The following is a 21,930-nucleotide window of genomic DNA, read 5'->3' as shown; positions in this document are numbered from 1 at the left end:
TAATTACATAGTGAATTACATGATAAATTGCATACTCTGAGAAAAACTGTATCTTCTTGTCATTGAAAAGTTGCAATCTTTAGTGCCTTTAGTTAGAAAACATAACTCTGACAAATGGTCCTGTTACTGACTAATGAGAAAATAAAACAAAACTTGCTAACATATGGTGTCCAAGCACTGGTGCCAGTCACCTTGTAAATCCTGAAAAGGGAGGTTTATTTGACCCATCTTATGTCTTTACCAATTACTGTCACACACAAGTTCAAAAAAAGGGTCCAGCTCAATGTTTAGGTCTCAAATGTAAAAATAACATTATACTGGTGAAGACATGATGACAATAGAAGCAAAAATAATAAATAAATACAATATATAAATAGATATTATTCACTCACTTCCTTAGAAGACATGTCCTTCACCAAGTTTTGACTGAGTTCTCTTTGAATTCTCTTTCAGTGCACTCACACTTATCAGATTCACTCGCCCATTACAAATTTTCCTCTGCACGTTGTGTGCAATTACACATTTCCACCAGAGAGGTCCCCAGATCCCCAAATCTGACGTAGTGTAGCTTTAAGTTGCATTGAGTCCTTATAGCTTGTCTTCGCTCCTGCATTTTTATTTCCCTTTTCTTTTAAAAAATTTATGATTAACTTCCTTTGGGAATGTGTGTAAGTAAATGGAGCATACCTTTAAATTTATATGAGGTACATAACTGGACCTTGAAGATCATTGTTATACCTTTGAGAGTGCATTTACAATAGAGAGTGCATTTTGTACATTAGGAGATAAAAGCATACCCGTACAGTCCCCTTGTTTATGACGGTGTATTAACATTCGATTCACATACTGTATTGATAAATCAGAGCCTGCAGGTGTCTTTTTTTCAATGAAAGCAATGACAGAAAATACAAAGAATGTTTTTTTTGTTTTTGCAAATAACTTTTAAACAAATTCAAATCATCATAAAGTATTTCCTCTTTTTTAATGTGATACTGACTGAAAGTTTACAATCTTCAATTCTGTATGAAAATAAGCTGATGTTATTTGTTACTTCACTCATATACATATATCGCTGCTGTCGGAGCAAAACCTCCATTTTTGACGTTATTCAGTTTTTAATATAATTTGAAAAGGCCTGTTATCCTTTACACTGTGAGTAGATTTCATGATGAATGCACAAAAAGAAATATATATAAAATATAATGCATTTATTATTTTTCCTGAAACTACTACAGCCTGTAAATAGTAAGAGTATAAATTGCAAAGTCACGAGTAGCTGATTGCTGGACATCAGCTCTTTAGTGTGTGTCACGTCTCAGGCCGATTCGGACTGCAGTTCCCAGAATGCGTTGGGAGATCATGTACATGAGCAACTTCCCTCAGACTCAGAGTTCAGAATAAACTACATTGCCCACAATCCCTTGGAGATCACATGACTTTGGACAATCGCTCGTGCACCAAAGCTTGCAATCCCCTGATTGTTAATACCATGCCCCTGTGTTTGTTGTCATATGACTCATTTAGCCTAGTATTTAAACCTGGGCTTTAGTCATAGATGTTGTGAGGTATTGCTTCTTTCTGAACATACTGAGTGTTTACTGATCTACCCGTTTCTGCCTGTTTCTGCCTGTTTTGACCAAGTCTTCGTTTTTTTCTGACCTGGTCTTTTGCTTGTCCCTTTTTGTTCATTTGCCAGCTGGTTTTTGGGTCTGTGTTTTTGACTTTTTTGGCTTGTTTCTTTAACCATGATTTCTGCTCACTCTCTTGGTTTTGTCTGCCTAGTGTTATGATCACTTTGGTGATTCTCCGGTGCTTTTTGGTTACGACTCACGTGTGTTTTTTGACCATGCTTTTGCTGAACGTTAATAAAACCTTGTTTGCATTTTTCATCCACAAGCGCCTGAATTCTGTCGCACCATCACAAGGTGTCAGCTTGTATTGCTAATTGTTTTTATCAATTATCTTTTTAAACTTCTGTTTCTTTTTAAATAGTCTATTTTTGCAAACATGGCACTATTTTGTCTAGTGTATTCAAAATTGTTTTGAAACTTGAAGAAAACCAATTTTTATATATATGGTTATATATGTTGTGTTCAGTGCCTTTGAAAATCATATTTTTTTTGCTGTATTGCCCCCTCTTGCTCTTTACCCCTGTCTCTCTGTGTCCCATTCTTTGCTCAGAATTTCTCTCTGTTTCTGACTGTGATCCATCCTCTCATACTGCATTGCGTGACATAATGATCGCTCAACAATCACCCCTCACAGAGCCTGCATGCATGCTTGAGGGCCGATCTCAGTGGCCTCTGTGTGTTCAGGCCGACACCTGCACATTATCTCACTTCATCAACCACCCACAAAACTAACACTCTTCAAAGCCAAACTTGACCCGCATGAGCATGAGCTTTCACTCGTTTATGTAGAGCACACATCAGGAACAACTCACACCTTAGTCTGTCTACAGGACTGATCAGCAACCCTCTCTCAAGGTCGAGCATTACGCTATTTATATACCCGCTTTTGTGACCAAACAGCGTTCAGACATCACAGTGAGGAAATGATATATAAATAGATTTAAATTTAGAATGATAGATTTTGAATGTAAAATCAAGAACACAGAGGGTTTAAAATTTTTTACTGTGTTTAGCTAGGATAAGATAAGAGGTGGTCCATGCCTGATTGATCAGATGATGTTATTTATCTTTGTATTTTAGCTGCATGTGATGTAACACTACCAGCTGACCTACAGAATGAAACTTGTGCAGCTTACACTGCAAAAACTCTGCAGTGCTGCACTGCAAACTCAGTCGGAAACCTATTTAAAAGTGACAAGATAATTCATCTTTTAATTCCAGACTTCACATCATAAACCTGGTTAAATAAATGTAGCCCAAACATAGTCAATTGGCCAAGAAACCCCTGGATTCTGACGTTTGCTTTTTTAGTTTTGCACCAGCGCTGCAAGGCTAATATTACAGAAGTCTGTGGCCAAAGTGGATCCCCATTTGCATTTCTGGGCACTATTGAGTACATCTGCAATATTTCTCTTGATAAAATAGAATTCCAATGTGATTTTGGGGGCTGTAATTTCCCACAATTAACAAATAGTATCTAATGAACACAGTAGATCACTAATTCTGCTGAATGTACACCGATCAGGCAGAACATTATGACCACCTCCTTGTTTCTACGCTCATTGACCATTCTATCAGCTCCACTTACTGTATAGGTGCACTTTGTAGTTCTACAGTTAGACTGTAGTCCATCTGTTTCTCTGTATACTTTGTTAGCCCCCTTTTACCCTGTTCTTTGGTGATCAGAACCCCCTGGACCCTCAATTAGCAGGTACTATTTAGGTGGTGCATCATTCTTAGCACTGCAGTAGCACTGACGTGGTGGTGGCGTGTTAGTGTGTGTTGTGCTGGTACTAGAGGATCAGACACACCAGTGCTACCAGTGCTACTAATGCCACAAAACTGTCCACAAAACTGCCCTAAATGTTTGTAGTCACCTGCTCATGTAGTGTTTCTTTGGAAATCAAGGCTGTTGGTTGTCCCTCTTGCTGCAGTAGCAGCCTGTGCTCTTTTGGGAAGTCTTCACACTAGATGTTGGAACATTGCAGTAAGGATTTGATTGCATTCAGCCACATGAACATTGGTAAGGTCAAGAACTGATGTTGGATGATCACATGCAGCTAAAATACATTCTAGATCATAAATCATCATCTGGTTTTAGATGGAGCTCCAGAAAATGTAGCTCCACAGCCCAATGCTGGGTGGCTTTATACTCCTCTGTCTGACATTTGGCACTGGGCATGGTGAACTTAGGCTCATGCAAGGCATCACCAGAGCCATTCTAATGGTTAATGCTTTTCTGTGGTTATTATTCAAGCTGTCCATGTGCCATTGAACAGCTGGGTCAGCAATGGGTGAAGCTGAAGGTAACTCAGTTCACTAATTAGAAGAGCTGTCTGGATACTATTGGCTATACATTGCATATATGCTTCTTATAGAAGCTACAGTATATTGTTGTATATGGTGTATGGCACTCCACTGTAGACTGAAAGATAGATAACAATCCATGAAGACACATAAATTGTATAATACGATCCCAAAGGTATGCTCCAGAGAATGCCCAGTGCTCCAGAGAATGCCCAGCACTGGCCCTCTATCAGAAACTTGTTGTTCAGCATGGTGACCTTAGGCCTGTGTGTGGATGCCCCAGAGTGCCCTGTTCTATTGTCAGTGCTTTTCTAAGGAGATTAAACAAGCTGTTGGGCATATTATTTCACCTATGTCTCAGTCAAGCGTTTCAGTCTTATGAAAGTCACCCTAAAAAGCCAGAATGACCAAGCACTTTGTGTGATGGTAATGATTGCTGGCAGGTCAGTGATGTGACCATGACTCTGGACTTTAAGAGGGAGAGCAAAGCCGAAAATAGGATAAGGACAGAAACCCTGTGGAGACAGTGGCTCCTCTCTCTTTTCTTCTCTCTCCTTTTCTGTCTCACATACACAACACCTGTCTCATCCTACCTCCGCTGGTGACTGTGTGGGTGTGTGAGAATGACAGCTTCAGCCCCTGACACAAAAGAAGCGGAAGTCTGGAAAGTGACTCATTAGAGTGAGAGAGAGAGCGAGGTAGAAAATCTGTTTATTCTGTAGCAGTGGGTCGATGTGGGGTTTCCAACAGACAGACTGGAGTGGGCCATGATGTGGAGGAGCGCGACATTAGCCAGCACAGTTCCACCCCCGAACACCCGTGATTCTAATCACCTTCACATCGTTCTTAGCTTAGCTTAATGAAGGAAGTGCATAAAGAAAAACAGAAAGATTCAAGTTACTTTCATTTTGCTATTTGCTATACCATTCAAACATCACTATGTACTTGTGTTATTACATAGTGAGTATGGAGTGAATTACATTTGCAGTATATCAGCAGGTTCAAGCCTGCTCTTCCACCTTTTTCTGTTTGTTTGAATGTCAAAAATGACAAAAACCTGGCAAAACATAGAGAACAGTGTTTCTTTCCATAGAACAAGACTGAAAGACTTTTCATCAAATATAAACCACAAGCTGGTATGAGTTGAAAGTTTAAAATCTACACTTTCAACAGGAAAAGTGAGAAGTACTAACCATTAAACTACCCCATGCTTTGGTATCTGTAATGAAAACACAGCAGGAGCTGTGATGTGACTTACATGAAGGAGAAGTGATAAATGAATAAGCACTGAATGCAGTTTGAATCATAACTTTACTGGCGCCTAAGGTTTACGTTTCTCTGAAGGCCTCTTTTAAGGGGAAGAAGTCAGTTTAACACAGTTTTCTTCTTACCCTAAATGTAGTCAATCAGACAAGACATGTTTGATGTTTGAAGTTCGATTAGAAATGCACTGGAGCTACGAGGCTAACATAGCGAACAAGTAAGGGAAGCTTATGGCAGCTGTTAGTATTGTGCAAACAACAGGCCTAAACTACCAGACTTTTGCCTCAAGCAGTGTTGAGCTGTTAAGTAATCTGTAAGAGACTTTTGACCCTGTATTACATAATGTTATCTGTAAAGATGGGCTAATGTAGTAGCCTAGAGACAGAATTCAGGCTTTAAGGTAGTTTTTACTTCTATTTTTTTTTAGCTTTCTTCTGCAAACTTCATACAGACATGCCTCCAGACATGCATGATGATCAACTGCATTTAGGGTAAGAGGAAATTTGTGTTTGTTTTCACACCAATATGATTTTTCCATTAATTTTTCCTTGAAATCAGGTACAGGCTGCTGTGGGGAATCTAGACCTTCTATCTTGGAAGTGAAACCCCTACAGATTTCGAAAAACAAAAATTTGACAAATAAAATGACCAAACACATACCATCAAATTCTGCAATAAGTTTTCAATGCTAACACAACGTTACCCTACTTAACTGTTTGTGCGTAGTGTCGAAACTTAACTGCTTACTGCTTACCTAGGTGGGAAGATATGTAGCTAATGCTAATTGCAGTGAAAACATTGAGGTGGTCTTCAGCTGTTATTTACAAGACGTCTGTACCTAGTGCTGTAAAATGTAGGCTTGTGGTTCATTAGCCTTTAACTGCTGTGGTGTACTTATACTGTCAGTTGTTATAATAAAGAGAGAGTTACGCTGGTGTGCAAAAGTTTGGGCTCCCCTTGTCAAAAGACATGTCAGTTTTCTAAGTGAAAACATGAAAAACAAGTGATCACATCCTCTACAGAGAACACACTCCTGTACAATTTTAAGAGGGGGGGGGGTAAATGAGGCCTGTGCAAAAGTTATGGCTCATTCATTACATTAAGTTTTTTTATCTTCCCAATATGATGGGAATTAAAATATTTTATTTTACAGGATGGGTTAACTTATTTTGACTTAGAGACATGTAAACTGCCCAAGGGTATATAAACTTTCTTTTGTGTAAGAATGTCAGTACAAAGCCAACAATTGTCTGTTGGGTTTAATGTTTTAACATTTCCACTCTGGTTGTGAAAGCTATGATGAAGTGGGCCAGTTGGTGGTTGTCGTCCTCCTATCTCTGTAAAGATGACTCCGTGGCATAATGCTTCGTAGCTGCCCCACTCAATCTGTAAATCTCTCCTCTCTCACAACTTGGGGACAGTGATATGACGCATTAATTATCATGAATTGATTGTATGACTGTTGTGTTTATCTTGTTTGTCTTGACCATTTCTGTGAATGAAGGAAAAACAGATGAAGAGGGGCGACCTGTGGAAAACTGTCTGAGTAGCAGAAAGAAAGAAAGAATACATGACAAGAAAAAAAGAAAGAGTACGGACAGTCTGGTCATCTTGCTTTAACCAGCTGAATGTTACGTTACACGTCAGCGCACACGTTCACACTGTTGCTTCTGCAAATTCCCAATAAGTGGCGGCTTTTGGCTGAGGCTGAGTGGCTGCAGAGCAGGGCGTTCCCTCTCTGGCTCTCTAAATTTAGACGAGGTTGTGTTTTGTGTTTCCTATCAGCCTGACCATCGACTATCATCATCTTTAGGCTCCACTCTCTGAGGTGGTGTGGCATGTCTGGTGCTGTGGTCCATTTAAATGTGTATCTGTGCCGTTTACATAAACTTATTTCATCAGTTCAGTAAGTGAATGAATTAAAGCTTTATATAAATATTTACTGGATTTCTGCAGCTTGAAGGCCAGTTTGGAGTACAGCAGCATGCACAGCTTTTAAATAATCTCGTATACAGTATTTATACAGTATACAATGATCTCTATTCACTTACTAAACTAAAATTAAAGGCGCTAAAACTTTTCTTCATTGGAAAAGAGGCACACTCTTAAACATGGTTCTTCGAGGGTTCTTTGCAAGTTCTTCAGACTGGTAGAGAATGTGTTTATAGCATCAAAAAGGGTTTTTCTATTGTTATAAGCTTGACATCATAACAACAGAACACCTTTTGGCACTATATTGAGCTATTTTCTAAAAGGTTCTAGGTAGAACCTTATGCAACACATTCTCTGTCAACCTGAATAACCATTTCACCATGTAAAGAACCATTTAATCATGAAATGGTTCTACATTGGACTCTATGTTCTAAATAGAACAATTATTTGACGTTCTAATTCAGTGGATGGTGGGATATAATTTAAAACTGTACTTTGCACTCTTAAAAAAAGATGATTCTTGAGGGGTTGTTTAGTAAAGATAATGGTTCTATATACAACCAAGAACACTAAAAGAAGCATTTGCATGCTTGAAGGGTTCTTTGCATGGTAAAATGGTTCTTCAGATTGATTGAGCATAGGTGGTATTCTGTTCTACGGTGCACCAAAAAAGGGGTTCTTCTATTGTTATGATGTGAAGCGGGCAACAATAGAGGAACCCGTTTTGATGCTATGTAGAACCATTTTCAAAAAGGTTCTATGTATAGCCAATAACAAAACATTCTCCATCAGTCTGAAGAACCATTTCACCCTGCAGAGAAGCACGTTGACATTAACATGGTTTTAAAAGGAACCGTTCCCTTTACTAAAGAACCCTTAAAGAACCTTCTTTTTAAGAGTGGTACCTAAAAAGAAAGTTCCTTGTTTCTGATGTTTCACTTATTTTGTGCAAAATAAAATGAAACTGCATGGCTACTTGGTAACTGGCCAAGAAGTAATGAGTGGCTTGGAGCGGACGAGAAGGCCCCCGATTGGACAAAAGTGTGAAAGGGGGTGTGGTATAAGCCGAATGGGTGTGTTTATGTGAGAAGGGGCGTGGTCTGTGCCGCTTGGGAGAGAGAGGCTGCCGGGGTTTCCTGTGTCTCAAAAGTGTCTCAAAGCAGCGACTGGCTTGAATCGCTTATCGACTCGGATACAGAGGAACAAAAGTGGATGGAGTCCTCTATTCGTGTCCTCTCATAACAGCAGCACTGTCCACACTGGATATACCGCCTCAGACCTACAGCTCTCTGTTCATTCAGGCTCCAGTTTGGTCGAAAAGTAGCTTCAAACGGAGCCCTTTCTGTTTCTTTCGGACAAATGCTCGGCATGTCCCGTGTTACGGACCCGTTATCAAAAACGCGTCAAGAGAGAATGAAAGAGATCAACTCGAGGGTGAGAGATGCTTTTACTCGCTTTGTTACTGCTGTACAAAACAAATACACCATCTTTCATCGAAGCTGAAGTCCGCTTCTTGTTCGAATTTTCCCGTTCCACCTTAAATGAGGCGCCAGAATGTAACCGCTGCACCATTTAAGGTGGAACGGGAAAATTCAAATAGCCAACTTCAGCCTCGCCATGCTTCTGCCTCATATCTTCTAACGTTACACTAACAAAATGTTCGATTATTCTTTTTAATACCTAAACATTTTACTAATTACACTTTTTATCTATGATTTTTTCCACGTAATGCTAATAAGTTTAGGCACTTTTGGTTTGCAGTGCGTAAAACAGTAGTTCCGTTTTTCGTGATTTCTAATTGCACAGAGTAAAGTGTTTCGTTAAGCTTTTAAACGTTTGAATCCGTTTTTCTGTATTTCTTCATTTTACTTTTCTGATCTGTGGCCATGCCGTGTGGAGAAGCATGGCGAGGACTCTTCTATTCCATTGTTATTTTTTTCCCCACCCGTATTCCTGAAAGCCCCACTTTCAGCGCCAGGATTGGCTGCCACAGCGCTCCACCGATTGGCAGACTGTATGCGAGTGTGAATTATTAGCCAATCCTTGCGCAAGGAGAGCCAGTCCTGGCGCAGTGGGCGGGACTTGGAGGAATACGGGTGGGGAAAAAAGAACGCAGCGGCACACGTTGTCTGGAAGGGCATTAGTGGGGGAAGGAGCTGAAACGGGATCATCACAGTCATTAAAGTTTGGGCTTTTTACACGTTGAACATGTTATTCTGGTCTTCTTGTGAATTCTGAACGCTTATTATCTCATAAAAATGTGCATACGAGCATAAATACTGTAATGAAGTGGGTTTTTCCTTGAGATTTATGTGAGTCAGGCATTGAAGGTCTGGTTACACCGTGATATCATTTCTCGATACTTTTGTGCCTTTTGACCTCGATGACACTGACTCAGTATTTTGTACACAAGGAAGTGTTGAGTGATGGTCTCCGTGGAAACCCATGCAAGTGCTGTGCCTGTGGTGTGCGGCTTGCACAAGCAGGGTATTTTAGAACTACAGTCACTTCTGTGAGATGCAGTGATAGAAGATAATGCCAGGGTGCCATACAGTCAGATGTGTGAATGTATATCCAGGCCTGTAAAGGAAATGGGGGTTCCTACAGTTACTTTAGAAACGTGCATTTGCTTTGTGGCATCCCTAACTGTTAGAGGAGATGTTAGAGTAAGTGAAGTAAAGGAGTACTCCATAGGCTCTATTCATTGCAGAAAGGCAATTATTGTAGACTATGTTGATGAATTGCCCCATACATATCAGTGTTGATGCATTGCCCCATACTTATCAAAGAACAGAAATTGCACTCAATACAAGTTTACAATCAAAGTCATTGGGCCGACTCTCTGTCAATATGCTATAGATGTATCAGACATGAGACTAGGAGTATTTCTCTGAAACAGGGCCTATGCCACACAAATTACCCCGATTTTTGTACTTTCTAGCAGATTTTCACAGGCAGAATCAGTTGGGACATTAGTCAGAGGTGATTGACAGTGCAGATGATCTGGTAGTGTAAGAGAGGCATCGAGTTAATCTGTCTTTCCATGCTCCTGAGTGATGGCAAGCCTCCTTTCATTTCATTTTTAAGTCCTGTAGGTGGTCAGTGATGTAACCGAACAAGTGCTGCAGCCATTAGTGAATCAGACAGCTTGGAAGAGATGTATGTGCCCAGTGATGCGGAGCTGCTTATTGAATGTTGGCGGATATATGAGTGTCTTAGATAGCTATAGTGCCTTAATAACCAGAACCTCAGGGCACAAACTTTACAGTCTCATATCTGCTTGTCAGTACGTACTAAATTGCTTTTCCAGTTCCCACTGCAGAACAGATTGTTATCCACTTTTCCCAACCACATATTTCTCATTTTCTCATTTCTTTGAATTTTCACTGTGTTGCACAAATGTGTCTTGTCAAGTTTTAGCTTCATTTTCACTTTGTATCATGTAAAATTGGCAAAATGTGGGGTTTAGGTTTGCTGTGTTGTCTAGTCTGTGCACTCACATGAAAAAAGCACAAGAAATTCTGTAAAATACTGGCTTCATAGCTGGAACTATGCTCCAAATGATGAAAGGAGGAAATAACAAAGCTACTGGTGAACACTCTGTTGTAAATACACTTAAAAAGGCTGCTAGAGACATCGTGCAGTGACACAGGCAACCATGTGACCCCATGTTAACGAATCATAACGAGGGGAAGGTCTCGAGGCGAACAAAATAGTGATGGAGTTCTGTCCAGTGAATAGCCCACACCTCACTGTATAAACTCAAACCACTGCATCTTTTTGCCATGTTGACTGTTTTGCTTTGAAACGCCATTATCGTTTCAACACACTGTTTGTGTGAGATGCTCTCCAGTTTTGAGGTCTGTTAGGATATTATTGCTTGCATTGTGTTGGCCCGGTTTAACGTGGCATTTCCCTGCACGCACTGTAAGGTGTATTTTTAGTATAGGCCGTACAAACGCTTACCTACTCACACATGCAAATGATGTCATTGTGAACCACACTTCTGGGAAACACTGTATAAATAGCTGTGCTTTTTTAAAATTATGCTTGCGAAGAAAAAAATATACTAGGTGACAAAACATATAGCCTGTTGTTCCTCTTGTATGCCCTGGCATGCTCTTTTAGCTTCCCATAATGCACTACCTTCCAGACGGAACGCCCAGCCACTTTTCTGTATAGGCTGAGCCTTTTTTTGGCCCATTTTCCTGAGGGCAAAGAGTGGAGAAAGTCGTCTGTGGGGACATAGCAGACACAGAGAGGATTGTACCCAGGGCCTGAGGCTTAGACATGAGACAGTAGCCATGCACACACACAGAGAGAACTAAGAGAGCTAACAGAGCTCTTATTATTACTGGAGCGTTCGCAGCGTTGACTTCACCTCTCTCTTGTGCCCAGCGCTCCATTTCAGTGCCATGCATCGTCTCATAGAGCACCTCCTGAATCGGCCCTCTATTTGAGTGCGAGTTACACTTACAGCCTTGTACCAGATATAATGGTGGCACTCCGTTCTTTTAATAAACAAACAAACCATAGTAGTATATAGCTGTATGCTTTACTTACTGCTGGTTTGGATTTACTGCAGCCCGGGCCTTGTTTTCTTCATAATTGAACATTTTAACTCTTTTGTAGGTGTATTAGTTTTACTTGGGACGGAACTGTACTTACAGTGATTTCTGTCAAATAAATCTAATATGAATCTGCACTCTGTTTTACAGTCAGAACGTAATAACTGTGGATTGATTTTAAACCACTTCGAATCTGGAGTGTGTGAAGTTTCTACATTCTGACTAATACATGTGAAGTGATTTGAATCCAGTATGAATCTGCAGTGTGTGTAGTTTTTACAGTCTGACAGTAATAATTTTGTGCATACATATACACTGTGGTGTTGTGTGTTGTTATTGTTATTGAGGGCGTTTTTGGTGTAATGCTGACACGAAAATCCAGGCTATATCATTTGGAAATTTGGGAAAATAACAGACACTTTATCCTGTACCAATCAACCAATTAGATCTCTTAGAATTTATTTTACAGGACCATCTCCGGTAAAACTAACCCAGCTTGGTTAGTGCTTTGTTGCAGTAAATTATTGACCTGTAATAATCATACTGGCAGCTGGACATTTTGGTATTCACCTTTCTGTCTTATCTGCCGTTGTGGTTAGATTACTGTTACCTAGTTAGCGGTCACCTTAGCCCTCACTACAGGTTTGAATGTTTCATTGCTCGGTTCTTGTGCCTAGTGGTTAAAAACATGGGCCTGTGTTTTGCTCTTCAATAGCCTACATGCTCTGGTTGAAAATGATTCCTGGGTGATTTATTCCTGGTTACTGAATTGTTTGGAAATTACACAACAAAAAACAGGAACATAAGTTTTGCTTTATTTGTCTTCCTTTCTGCCTAAAAATGTCATCTTGAATCTTTCAAGCAGTTCAGTGGCTGATTGGGACACAGTGTGATTACAACAGGGGGTTGTAACAGCATTGACATTTCTTAAACACGAGTTACGACAAACGGCGGCTGATATATTTAGATAGTCTCACTTAACAAGATGAACTGAGGCAAATGTCCCCTTTACCCCTCACAACACTTATGTCTGTTTGGTTATGACAGGATGGGGATTTTGTTTGGGCTGTACTTTCTCAGTCTGCTTTCTTGTAGGAGGGATGTCTGTCTGTGACTCAATTATGGTCTGTGTTGTTGCCGATGAGTCAACTGATACTTTTCATGAATGAAAATGCATTATATAGGTGTAGTAATTAAGTAATTAATACAAATTGGTCATATCTCTTCAGCCTGTGTGTCTGCATGTGCATGTTTAATCAGTCTTTTGTGTGGCCATTATGTGCTTGAATGGCTGGAAGCTTCAGGAACAATAACTGAGCTTTGGCTTGACTGACACAGTCCTTATGAGCATGGGCTTAGTTTTTGGATGACATGTCACTGATGGGGCAAAAGATCAGTGTTCAATCACGATTTAATCCACGCAGCAAACCAGTCGTCCTCACATCCTCAGGCCTGTGTTACGACAGAATAACAACACCAAACTCAGGTCCTGCAGATACCTCAGGAATTCAGCATAGGGAAGTGGTTTTAACACTGTGCAAAGTGCCTTTCAATTGCTGTCTCCATTACAGAGCAACTGCAGGCTGGGGCTGTGTGACTCTTGACCTGCTCTTACATATGGTGTGATGTAGGGGTAGGGGTATTGGTAATGGACAACACAGTGTGACCCCAGAGCCCCCACAGGCTCCAGCTGACAAACAGGTGCCTAGAACTGATGTTATTTTTTTTTTAACATTAACGTAAACAAAAATCTGTTAGCTTATTGTGTATTACAAGGTAAATAATATGAGGGTATATTCAGTAAATGTTGATGAGTTCTAATAGTGGTGAACTGTGATGCCTAGAGCTAGGCCTTCAGTTTGATCCATAAGTGTCAGAACCTGAGATTTCTAATATTACATTAGTGCTAAGCTAAAGCTGGTGCACATAAACATTTTACTGCCATTCTAGCTTAAATATTTGAAGCTTGTACCAGATATTAACGTATATGTATCCAACAGTGAGCCCTGACATAGAGCTGCCACCTCTGTTTTCCATTTGTAACAACTGACTGAAAACTGGTTAGACTGCGACTCATTCACAGTCATTGATCTACAGAAAACATGAGTGGTTGATTCCTGTGCCACGTTCTAAATATATGTTTGTAGTTAATCTAACATGTAAGGCCTTCAGTTCGGCTCCTGAAAGCATAACCAGTGGGAGAGCTTGCTTGGGTGTATCTACCTAGATACCACAGAGGAAAAAACAAAAGATTTTCCGTTCATTTGTTTCCAACCAAAACATAACGATGAATTAAAGTTTATAATATTTGCTGAATTTAAGTACATGTATAATTATTCTATTAGATCAAAATGTACAAAATAAAGACACTTATTTCTTAGTTCTCAGATATAACCTGAGGATCCCTGAGTAACTGGTCATTAAATGAGTACTAGGTTATTAATACTTTCTAATTGTTTTAAATATGTAATACAGCTGTGTTGATTTTGTTGCAGAGGTGTCTGAATCGGTGTTTACTATTCATTTAGTAAACCGTTCATTTTACCGTTCAAACGTGCTCCTTAGCCAAAGCCCATGTTGGCTTGAGAAAGAATAGCTAAGGAATATTTCCCAAGCAACAAACCTTTTCATATCATGTTGATGGTTCAGGCGCTTGGGTGCTCGTCTGTGACTTGAGCCTGTTTTGTAAACTCTGAGTAAGCCTGCTTCATTTCCAGTCTTTGCGAGTTACGGGTGAATAGCTTTAGCTGGGAATCTCTAACTCTCTGAGAGAACCGCAGGTAAAGAATCCAAGCAAGCATGTATTATTTTATTGCGCTGTTCAACTTTGCACCCCCTAACCCCCATACACCCACCCACCCACTCTGCATGGTACAGCCTATAAAGCTGCTCCACACTGTCTGTCAGAAGCAGTAAGTGGAGACGGGTGAAATTGTCCAGAGACTGGGAAAGGTGTGGGTGGGGTGGAGGGAGAGCTAGGTCAGGTTGCCATGGGGCCCGCAGAGAGGCTGGCGGTTAATAAGGATTAAAGAACAGACGGTCAGAGGCACAGCCTGGCCCTATCTTGCCCTGCAGACCAGAAGAGTTTGTAGAGTAAGAGTCCACCGTAGCTATATTGGTCAACAGGGTAATGTAAGTGTGAAGCGCTTTAGCATATTGACGTCTTGCAGCAGGGGCTGGAGGACACCTGTGCAAACAGCAGGGCCACAAAGCTGTTTGTGTGCCATTACAACTGCACAACAGCTGAATAGACACATACACACAGGAGGTCAGTGGAGGTTAGGGCAAGAGAAGCAAAAGAAAGTAAGGAACAAGGGAGGCTGGAGTAATTCTTAGTTCCTCACCTGTCAAACGGGATCCTGATTTGATTTAATTTTAATGGAATGTTTTATACAGAAAGTTTGTGTTTACAAGGCTACTGTAGGAAAGTGTCCCCACCAGTTAGCACTGTGCAGAATGCATCTTAAATCAGTCCTAAATCATCACACACTTGCATAGGGTTGGGCACTATGGAGATCTCTATTGCTGTCTTCACACAATATGTCACAATATGCTTTCCTGCACATAGTGTGAAAATCGTTGAGGAGAAGAGCTGCTATTTTCATTACAAAGAGAGCTTACTTAGGCCTGGGTAATTAAATTGAATACAGTGCAGCTCATTTCATACAAATTCAGTTTTTTAGATGTAACATTTCTGAGTTTTTTTTTTAGTCAAACCTCACAAAACAAAATATTCAATATTTATCATGTATTGTAAAAATGTCTTGAAGTACTGTGATATATTTTTGCCGTATTGCCCAGTTTTACACTCCCCTCCAATCATTTCAATATCTTAGTTGATGATATACATGCTTATGTATTTTCTGACACTGTATGGCATAATGTTATCTATAAAAATGGACAAGAAGTACAAACAAAATTCATGCAAAGTAATCCATACATCTGTCCATTTTTAACACTAACAGTATGTAATGTCAGAAACCAAATCACCAAGTCACTTTTAAGCTTCAGACACCAAGCATGTCTTGATTAATTGGCTAATCTTGATTAATTTTGTGTGTTCCTTTAAGACGGTAGTGTAAATTAGTGAGCAGACTGGAATGTGGTTTTAGTGCTTTATTAATGCACTCAAGCGTACTGTTTTTAGAGGGTTCGCTTCTGGGTCAGTGAGTCCAGTTTCTGTCTTTGAGTCTGGGTCCCTCTCTCTGAAATCTGACTAAAGAGCCAGTCACAGGAAGTGACCTCAGTCTCTCTTCTGTCCACAAAGCTCCTTCCCACAGACCATACTCAGGCTAGGGTTGACCTTCCCTCGGGCACACCCATGTTATTCAGTTCTCTTTACTGCCACATACTCATTTGGTTTAGCTGCTACTTCTGCATTCTGGCACTAAAGTACACAGAAGATGAGGAAAATAGGAGCAATATTGTGTTTTGTGGATTGTTATATTCAGTGTCGGGCAGTAAATGTCTTTTGGTGTTAAACCACAATACAGATTTGTAGTTTTAATGATAAATTAAAAAAAATCAGGGATGCACAACAATATCCAAATCTGTATTTGCAGTTTTGCTTCATTTTATTGCGTTTGTAATCCACTTTAAATAAATATTTTATTTTTCCATAATGCTAATCCAGTTAGGTGTTGTCCTCATTTCTGCATTTAGAAATGTCTTTGCAGTTGCTTTGGTATTGGTATCAGCTGACGTAAATAGTATTGCATCGAAGCACCACTAGGAATATTGCATCGAGGCATCAGTAAAAATGGAATTTGCTGCATGATTTAGAGGTTTAAAACAGCTTAAAGTGCATAATAGGTATTTTTTCTGGTAACGAGGTTCGTGATTGGTTTGTAAAGGTTGATATAACAGCTAACAATGCTGCCCTCCACACAGCAGACTGGGGTTCGATTCCCTGCCCAGGCAGGTGCACCATCCTTGGTCAGGATTTGGTATGCTTGGGCAAGATACTTAACACTTTGTCTGCCTTCATCTGTAACGCTATTAAACATAGTTGCTTTGGATAAGAACTTCTGCCAAATGCATAAAATGTATAATACTATGTAAGGTTCTCATTGATGGCATTTTAAAAGAGAAAACTGAACCAATCAGATCAGAATGGCCAAGTGATAGTGGTATTGTCTTGCTTTGTGTTCTGTTGTTCTTGTTTTCTGTGTAAAACCTGTGTTGGACTGACTGAGCCCCAGTTACAGACATATTACAGCAGAGCAGATCATCATAAGAGATTATCGTTTGCTTTGGATAATCCCTGCTTTTATTTCATGCAATTCCAGAAGGGAAGTGCAGCAGAGTCTCAGCTAGAGGGCTACAGTTGAGCAATTGTTGGTACACAAAGCACATCGGTTTTCTCGCCGTGTGGACAGAGTGTCTCACTCGTTGAGAAGTCGGACAGGTGTGTGTGGGTGTGATTCTGGTTTGATCTCTCTGCTTGCTGTTTTAGGCGTCCTCCTGGGTGTATTAATTAGCTGTCCTGCTGCTCTCTGGGGACGGCTGTTGTGGGTTGAGTTTTCACTCTGCAGGGGGGCTAACTGGATTCTGCTCGTTAGCCAGTCGCCCCGTACCCCTTCAACGTCAGGGTCAGAGTGCACTAAACTGCAACTTGCCCACCATCTGTCTCGGCCTGGGCACTCCCACAGGAAAGCGTATGGAGTGATTCCCAGCCCGGGTCCAGGAGAACCCTTTCCCTGCATATTTTAACATTTTCCTTATTTAAAGAGTTATATCCAGAGTTATATCCAAAAAGTGTCACTGTCGTATAAAAATGTATCTCCATTTTTTAACATTTGTGTTTTTTTCTGTCATCTGAAAAATCAAGCTGTCCTATACATGATGTGAACATTTCAGGACCACCCTTATTACAGAAACAAAAAACAAAAGCACTACTTTTGACAAAGTTATTGTTCAAACCCCTCTATATCCAGCATTCTTAAAATTGATTAACAGCATTTTGGAGTTCAACTTTTCACATATTTATTTAATGACTCCAAAATGTATTTGCATTATATTATATGAAACAAAGCGTCACACTAAACAGCATTTGTTTCAGACAGCTTGCTCTTAACGCTTTTAAAGGGCGGCTGGTGTGCTTCAGGTTAGTATTTGAGCAGTTTCTTTGCAGACTTGTGCAGGTTAGCATTTAAAATGCATTTGCATTTCCCAGCAATGAACACAAGCTGACCCACACAGCTGTAAGAAAAACAGCCCCAGACTTTAGACTTTACAGTAGCCGTAGTGCTTTCTGGTTGGAAAAACTACCATCTTTTTGTTAAACATTTTATGTATGAGATTCATTAGTTTATTTAAAAAATCATATTTACCAGTGATTAAAATATCCAAATACTTTTTTGTGGCCATAATAAAGAGTACTGTGCAAAAGTGAGAGACCACCTTTCATTTATTTAATTTCCAGTCAAATTAGCCATTTAGTGTATTTAACAGAAAATTACCCTGAACCCCCAACAACTACATACAGTGTTGACGTCTTCAGTGTTTAGTATTTCCACACTTTGCCTTTATTACAGCTTTTATTCTTTTCAGAAGACCTGCTTTCAGGTTTTCAGACCATTTTTCCACACCTCCAAAGTTTAGTCTTAGAAGCTGTTTGCATTTTCTGCTACTTACTATCCCAAACACACCCTCATTCACACTCATACCCGCTCTGGTAAGCTCTATTGTTTAGCTCAGTTTTCCTATTGCAGCACTTCTGATTCATCCAGTTGCACAACTGTTAAACCATTTTCGTTTAACCCATTGTTAAAGCAGCGAACACAGGGCAGCAGATATGGTTTCCCAGGACTGGCATTGAAAACCCTACTCTACACCACTAGTTCCATTTGCATGCATTTACATGGCAGATTGCCGTTAGGGCCATACTTTGCCTAGTAGGCCTTATCTCTCAGTTAAAGACTTGTTCATTGACTTTTTACAGTGTTATCATCTTCTCTTTTTCATCATGGCATGCTTTTTGCAGGGTTTTTCCACTCTTCATACCTCAGTTTCTAACCTCGAGCTGCTGTAACGCCCTCTCCTTTACCCCCTGCCTGCTGCGCTTCCTTTCTTTGTCTGTTCTTTATCTAATCTCTCTCTTTGTTGGCCTGTCAATAGCCCCTGAAATCAAGTTACCTGCTCTGCTTTTGTCCTTTCAATCTTTTTTTCTCTCTCACTCTCTTTTTCTTTCTGGCATCCTCTTTTGCTTTTTCAGCACATCGGTCTCTGGGGCTCTTTTTCCTTTTACTCTTTTCTCTTACTATCTTTTTGTTTCTTCATCTGTCTGCCCTCATGTCTCTGAGGCCCCCACTGGCCCTCACTATGCATGCTCTCTCTCGCTCGCTCGCGCTCTCTCTCTCTCTCTCTCTCTCTCTCTCTCTCTCTCTCTCTTTCTTATCAGAGGTTATCCTTTGGGCATTCAGCTCTTTCTCTTCCCAAAGCAACTCTCTGTTTGTTTTTTTCTAACCTGAGGACAAAGTGAGTGATTCTGAATACTGGCTCTTGTATACCAGGTCCTTCTGCAGCCCTCGGGTAAAATGAGCCGGTTGTTGGTTTCCAACGGTGACCTCATACCTTTCATATGTGCTCTTCTAAATGACTTCTACACACGGCTTCCTGATTATTGGGTCAGACATATGGCAATTGGCTGTCATTATAATAATAAATTGCATCACGAGTGGATGTTTCTGAGTACCATGAGTGTCCTCAGGACTTCTAGAGCACTGAACAAGTCATCAAATTATAGGAAGCGTATGAACAACAACCACTAATGTGTAGTAACTGAATAATCTGGAAATTAAGTAGCTGGTTTTGGCCCTTTTTGTCATTGTCTGGATTTTAGTGGTGTCAAAGTTTACACATTAATAACTTAAACCTAACTAACAATCTGAAGCCCAGCTGCTCACATGCTAAATGTTGCTATGACTTTGTGACTGTAATCCTCTTGTTCAAGCACAGCTTTCAAATGGCAGGAAGTTCCAATGATGGCTGTCTTGATAAAACCAATTATTTTCAGCTACTGCTTTACCATATTTACTTGTCATTGAAGGACATAGTCTTAAATAAGCACAACACAGTGCTGAGGTGACAGTACCAGTAATATCAGTAAAATTATCACCAGAAGACGCCTTTAGGAGGCCACACTGTGCTCTCAGTCGAACTACGGATAAATCAATCACTAGCAAATTAACAGGACCAGCAGCAAAGTGGAAAACTAAAGTTGCCCACAAAACAAGATGTGCTGTAGCACTATGAGAGCAAGAGGCTGCAGTCGAGAATGAAAACTGGAAACTGCTTTTACCCCTTTTTTTTAGTTTTGCTCTGCATTCATGGTATTTTCATGTCCAGGTCCCTGCATTCAAATGATGAAAATAATGTTTATGATTTATTGAAAGTAATAAATACTTTCTGACAGAGCGTATTTTGTCTATATATATATAGCCATAGCACAATGTACATCTAATAGATGGGAAAAAAAATCAAATTTGAGCAAATACAACTAACTGCAAATGCCTACACAAATGAATGTGATCAGTCATATTAAGCATTAGCAGTCCTACGTATTTTACCTTTTTGTTTTTACCAGTTGTTTGATTTTTCTTTCTTAAATAGTTTATTTTGGCCAAAATATCGAATCCAAGACTCATTGTACTTGCTCATAGCCCCTTTAACTATTTTGCTGGGGCATTTTGTCCTATCCAAAGCTCAGGAGAACCAGATATCTTGACAGATATAATACACCAAGTATGCTTTTTCTATTTTGGTCACCTTTCCTTCATTCTTTCTAACAGACTTTATTAATTATGAATCTCAGTATCCAGCTTTGGGAGTTTTCCGGATTACTTGTATTTTGTTGCATGATGGAGCTGGTGCTCTGTTGACATTTCAGATCTGATAATCCTGGATCCAATCTGGGAGTGTATGGCTGTTGCTTTTGCCAGACCTAAGTTTGTGGTGTTGTTGCTAGCTAGTGCGTCTCAGGGATTTCAGATTAAGATGCACTACTGGCACACACTTAATAACTGGAGAGAGGATTTTAGTGGCAGACTGGCATTAAAGGAGATTACAGTCAGGTGGACAGTCAGGTGACCATAGGGTTGAGCTGAAGGCCAAATGTTCTAGTCAGTTGTACCCAATAGAAAAAGAGAGAGAGAGAGAGAGACAATCCTACCAGAGGGAGAAAGAGAGAGAGGGGCCTAGTGGAAAGGAGATTGGCTAATATAGTTATCTCCTTAGGGACTGTATTGCTTTGGAGGAAAACAGTGCCAGCATTAAAAATCACAAGATTCACATGAACCTCTTGAGTTTAGCTGCTATACTGGATCCTGTTTATCCAGCCGAACATTAAAGCTTTGGCTGTGGGCAGTGGTGGGTGATGATAACCCTTCATCTTTGATGTGCTGTGATGATATCATGAGGCTATCGTCACTATTTGCACTTCTTTAAAGTCCAAAACTCTGCGTCCCAACTTTGGAGCACTGTTTAATTAGCTGTTACTGTCTTGTCCTTTTTATTTCTTGCTGATGAAAAACAGCTCATTGTGGATGTCAAGATTAAAGCTTTTAAATTAAGATCATTTCTTCGTGTTTACAGTATCACTGCCATGAACTCATGATACCAAAGCAGGTCCAAAGTCCACGGTCACTGATTTAATCTCCTTTCTTCACCCTTTATTGCATCTGAGTGCTGTGTTTTCGGTCAGTCTGGCCCTTTATCCTGAGGAGGCATGTTGTATTGAGGTTAATTGAACTGTAATTCAGCCTCAGATAAGAACACGCTCATTCCGGCCCAGTGAGCTGGGTGAAAGCACATGATGGCCAGACCAGTGTGTTCTCACAGAGACGTATGGAGGGCGAGCCCTCCAGCAGACACACCCTGCTTTACTGTAGAGCACTCAGCTGGAAACAAAGTCACTGGAGCCCGTCTGGGCCTTTGCCGCACCATGAACTTCAAGACTAGTGTGGCTTGACTTCATCTACAGTTACTGACAGATACTGATTGAAGCAGTGGCTATTAGAGCTAATGGTTAAGGAGTGTTGTGGATTATTGCCATTATTAAATGGCAAGAGAATACACAGTTCCAAGCAATGTAGTTTACATTAGACTATGATTGCCAAGCAACATAATGATGAAAGATGGACATGGACAGCACCGGTTTGGGTTTTGGTGCATTAATGGAGTATTTACATTGTGTGTGCGATCATATGTGAGTACAGTATTGTGCAAAA

The 21,930-nt window shown here is 40.2% G+C and overlaps 1 protein-coding gene across 2 annotated transcripts in view; it reads left to right on the top strand.

Moving 5' to 3' along the window:
- Nucleotides 1–21,930, top strand: part of arhgef2 (rho/rac guanine nucleotide exchange factor (GEF) 2) — a 97,640-nt gene that overhangs the window by 29,631 nt on the left and 46,079 nt on the right. Inside the window, exon 1 of one of the 2 annotated variants that reach the window (XM_017691788.2) lies at nt 8,267–8,567. The exons of the other annotated variant lie outside the window; for it this stretch is intronic. Within the exon in view, the coding sequence (XP_017547277.1) occupies nt 8,493–8,567 (75 nt within the window). The 5' untranslated portion in view covers nt 8,267–8,492. Of the gene's footprint in view, nt 1–8,266; nt 8,568–21,930 lie in introns of those variants that run through there. 2 annotated transcript variants of the gene reach the window in all.

Source organism: Pygocentrus nattereri, chromosome 19 (assembly GCF_015220715.1).
Source record: "Pygocentrus nattereri isolate fPygNat1 chromosome 19, fPygNat1.pri, whole genome shotgun sequence".
In the NCBI taxonomy this organism is placed as follows: Eukaryota; Metazoa; Chordata; class Actinopteri; order Characiformes; family Serrasalmidae; genus Pygocentrus; species Pygocentrus nattereri.
The sequence above is the reverse complement of the archived record's forward strand: the minus strand, read 5'-3'. Positions and strand labels throughout refer to the sequence as shown.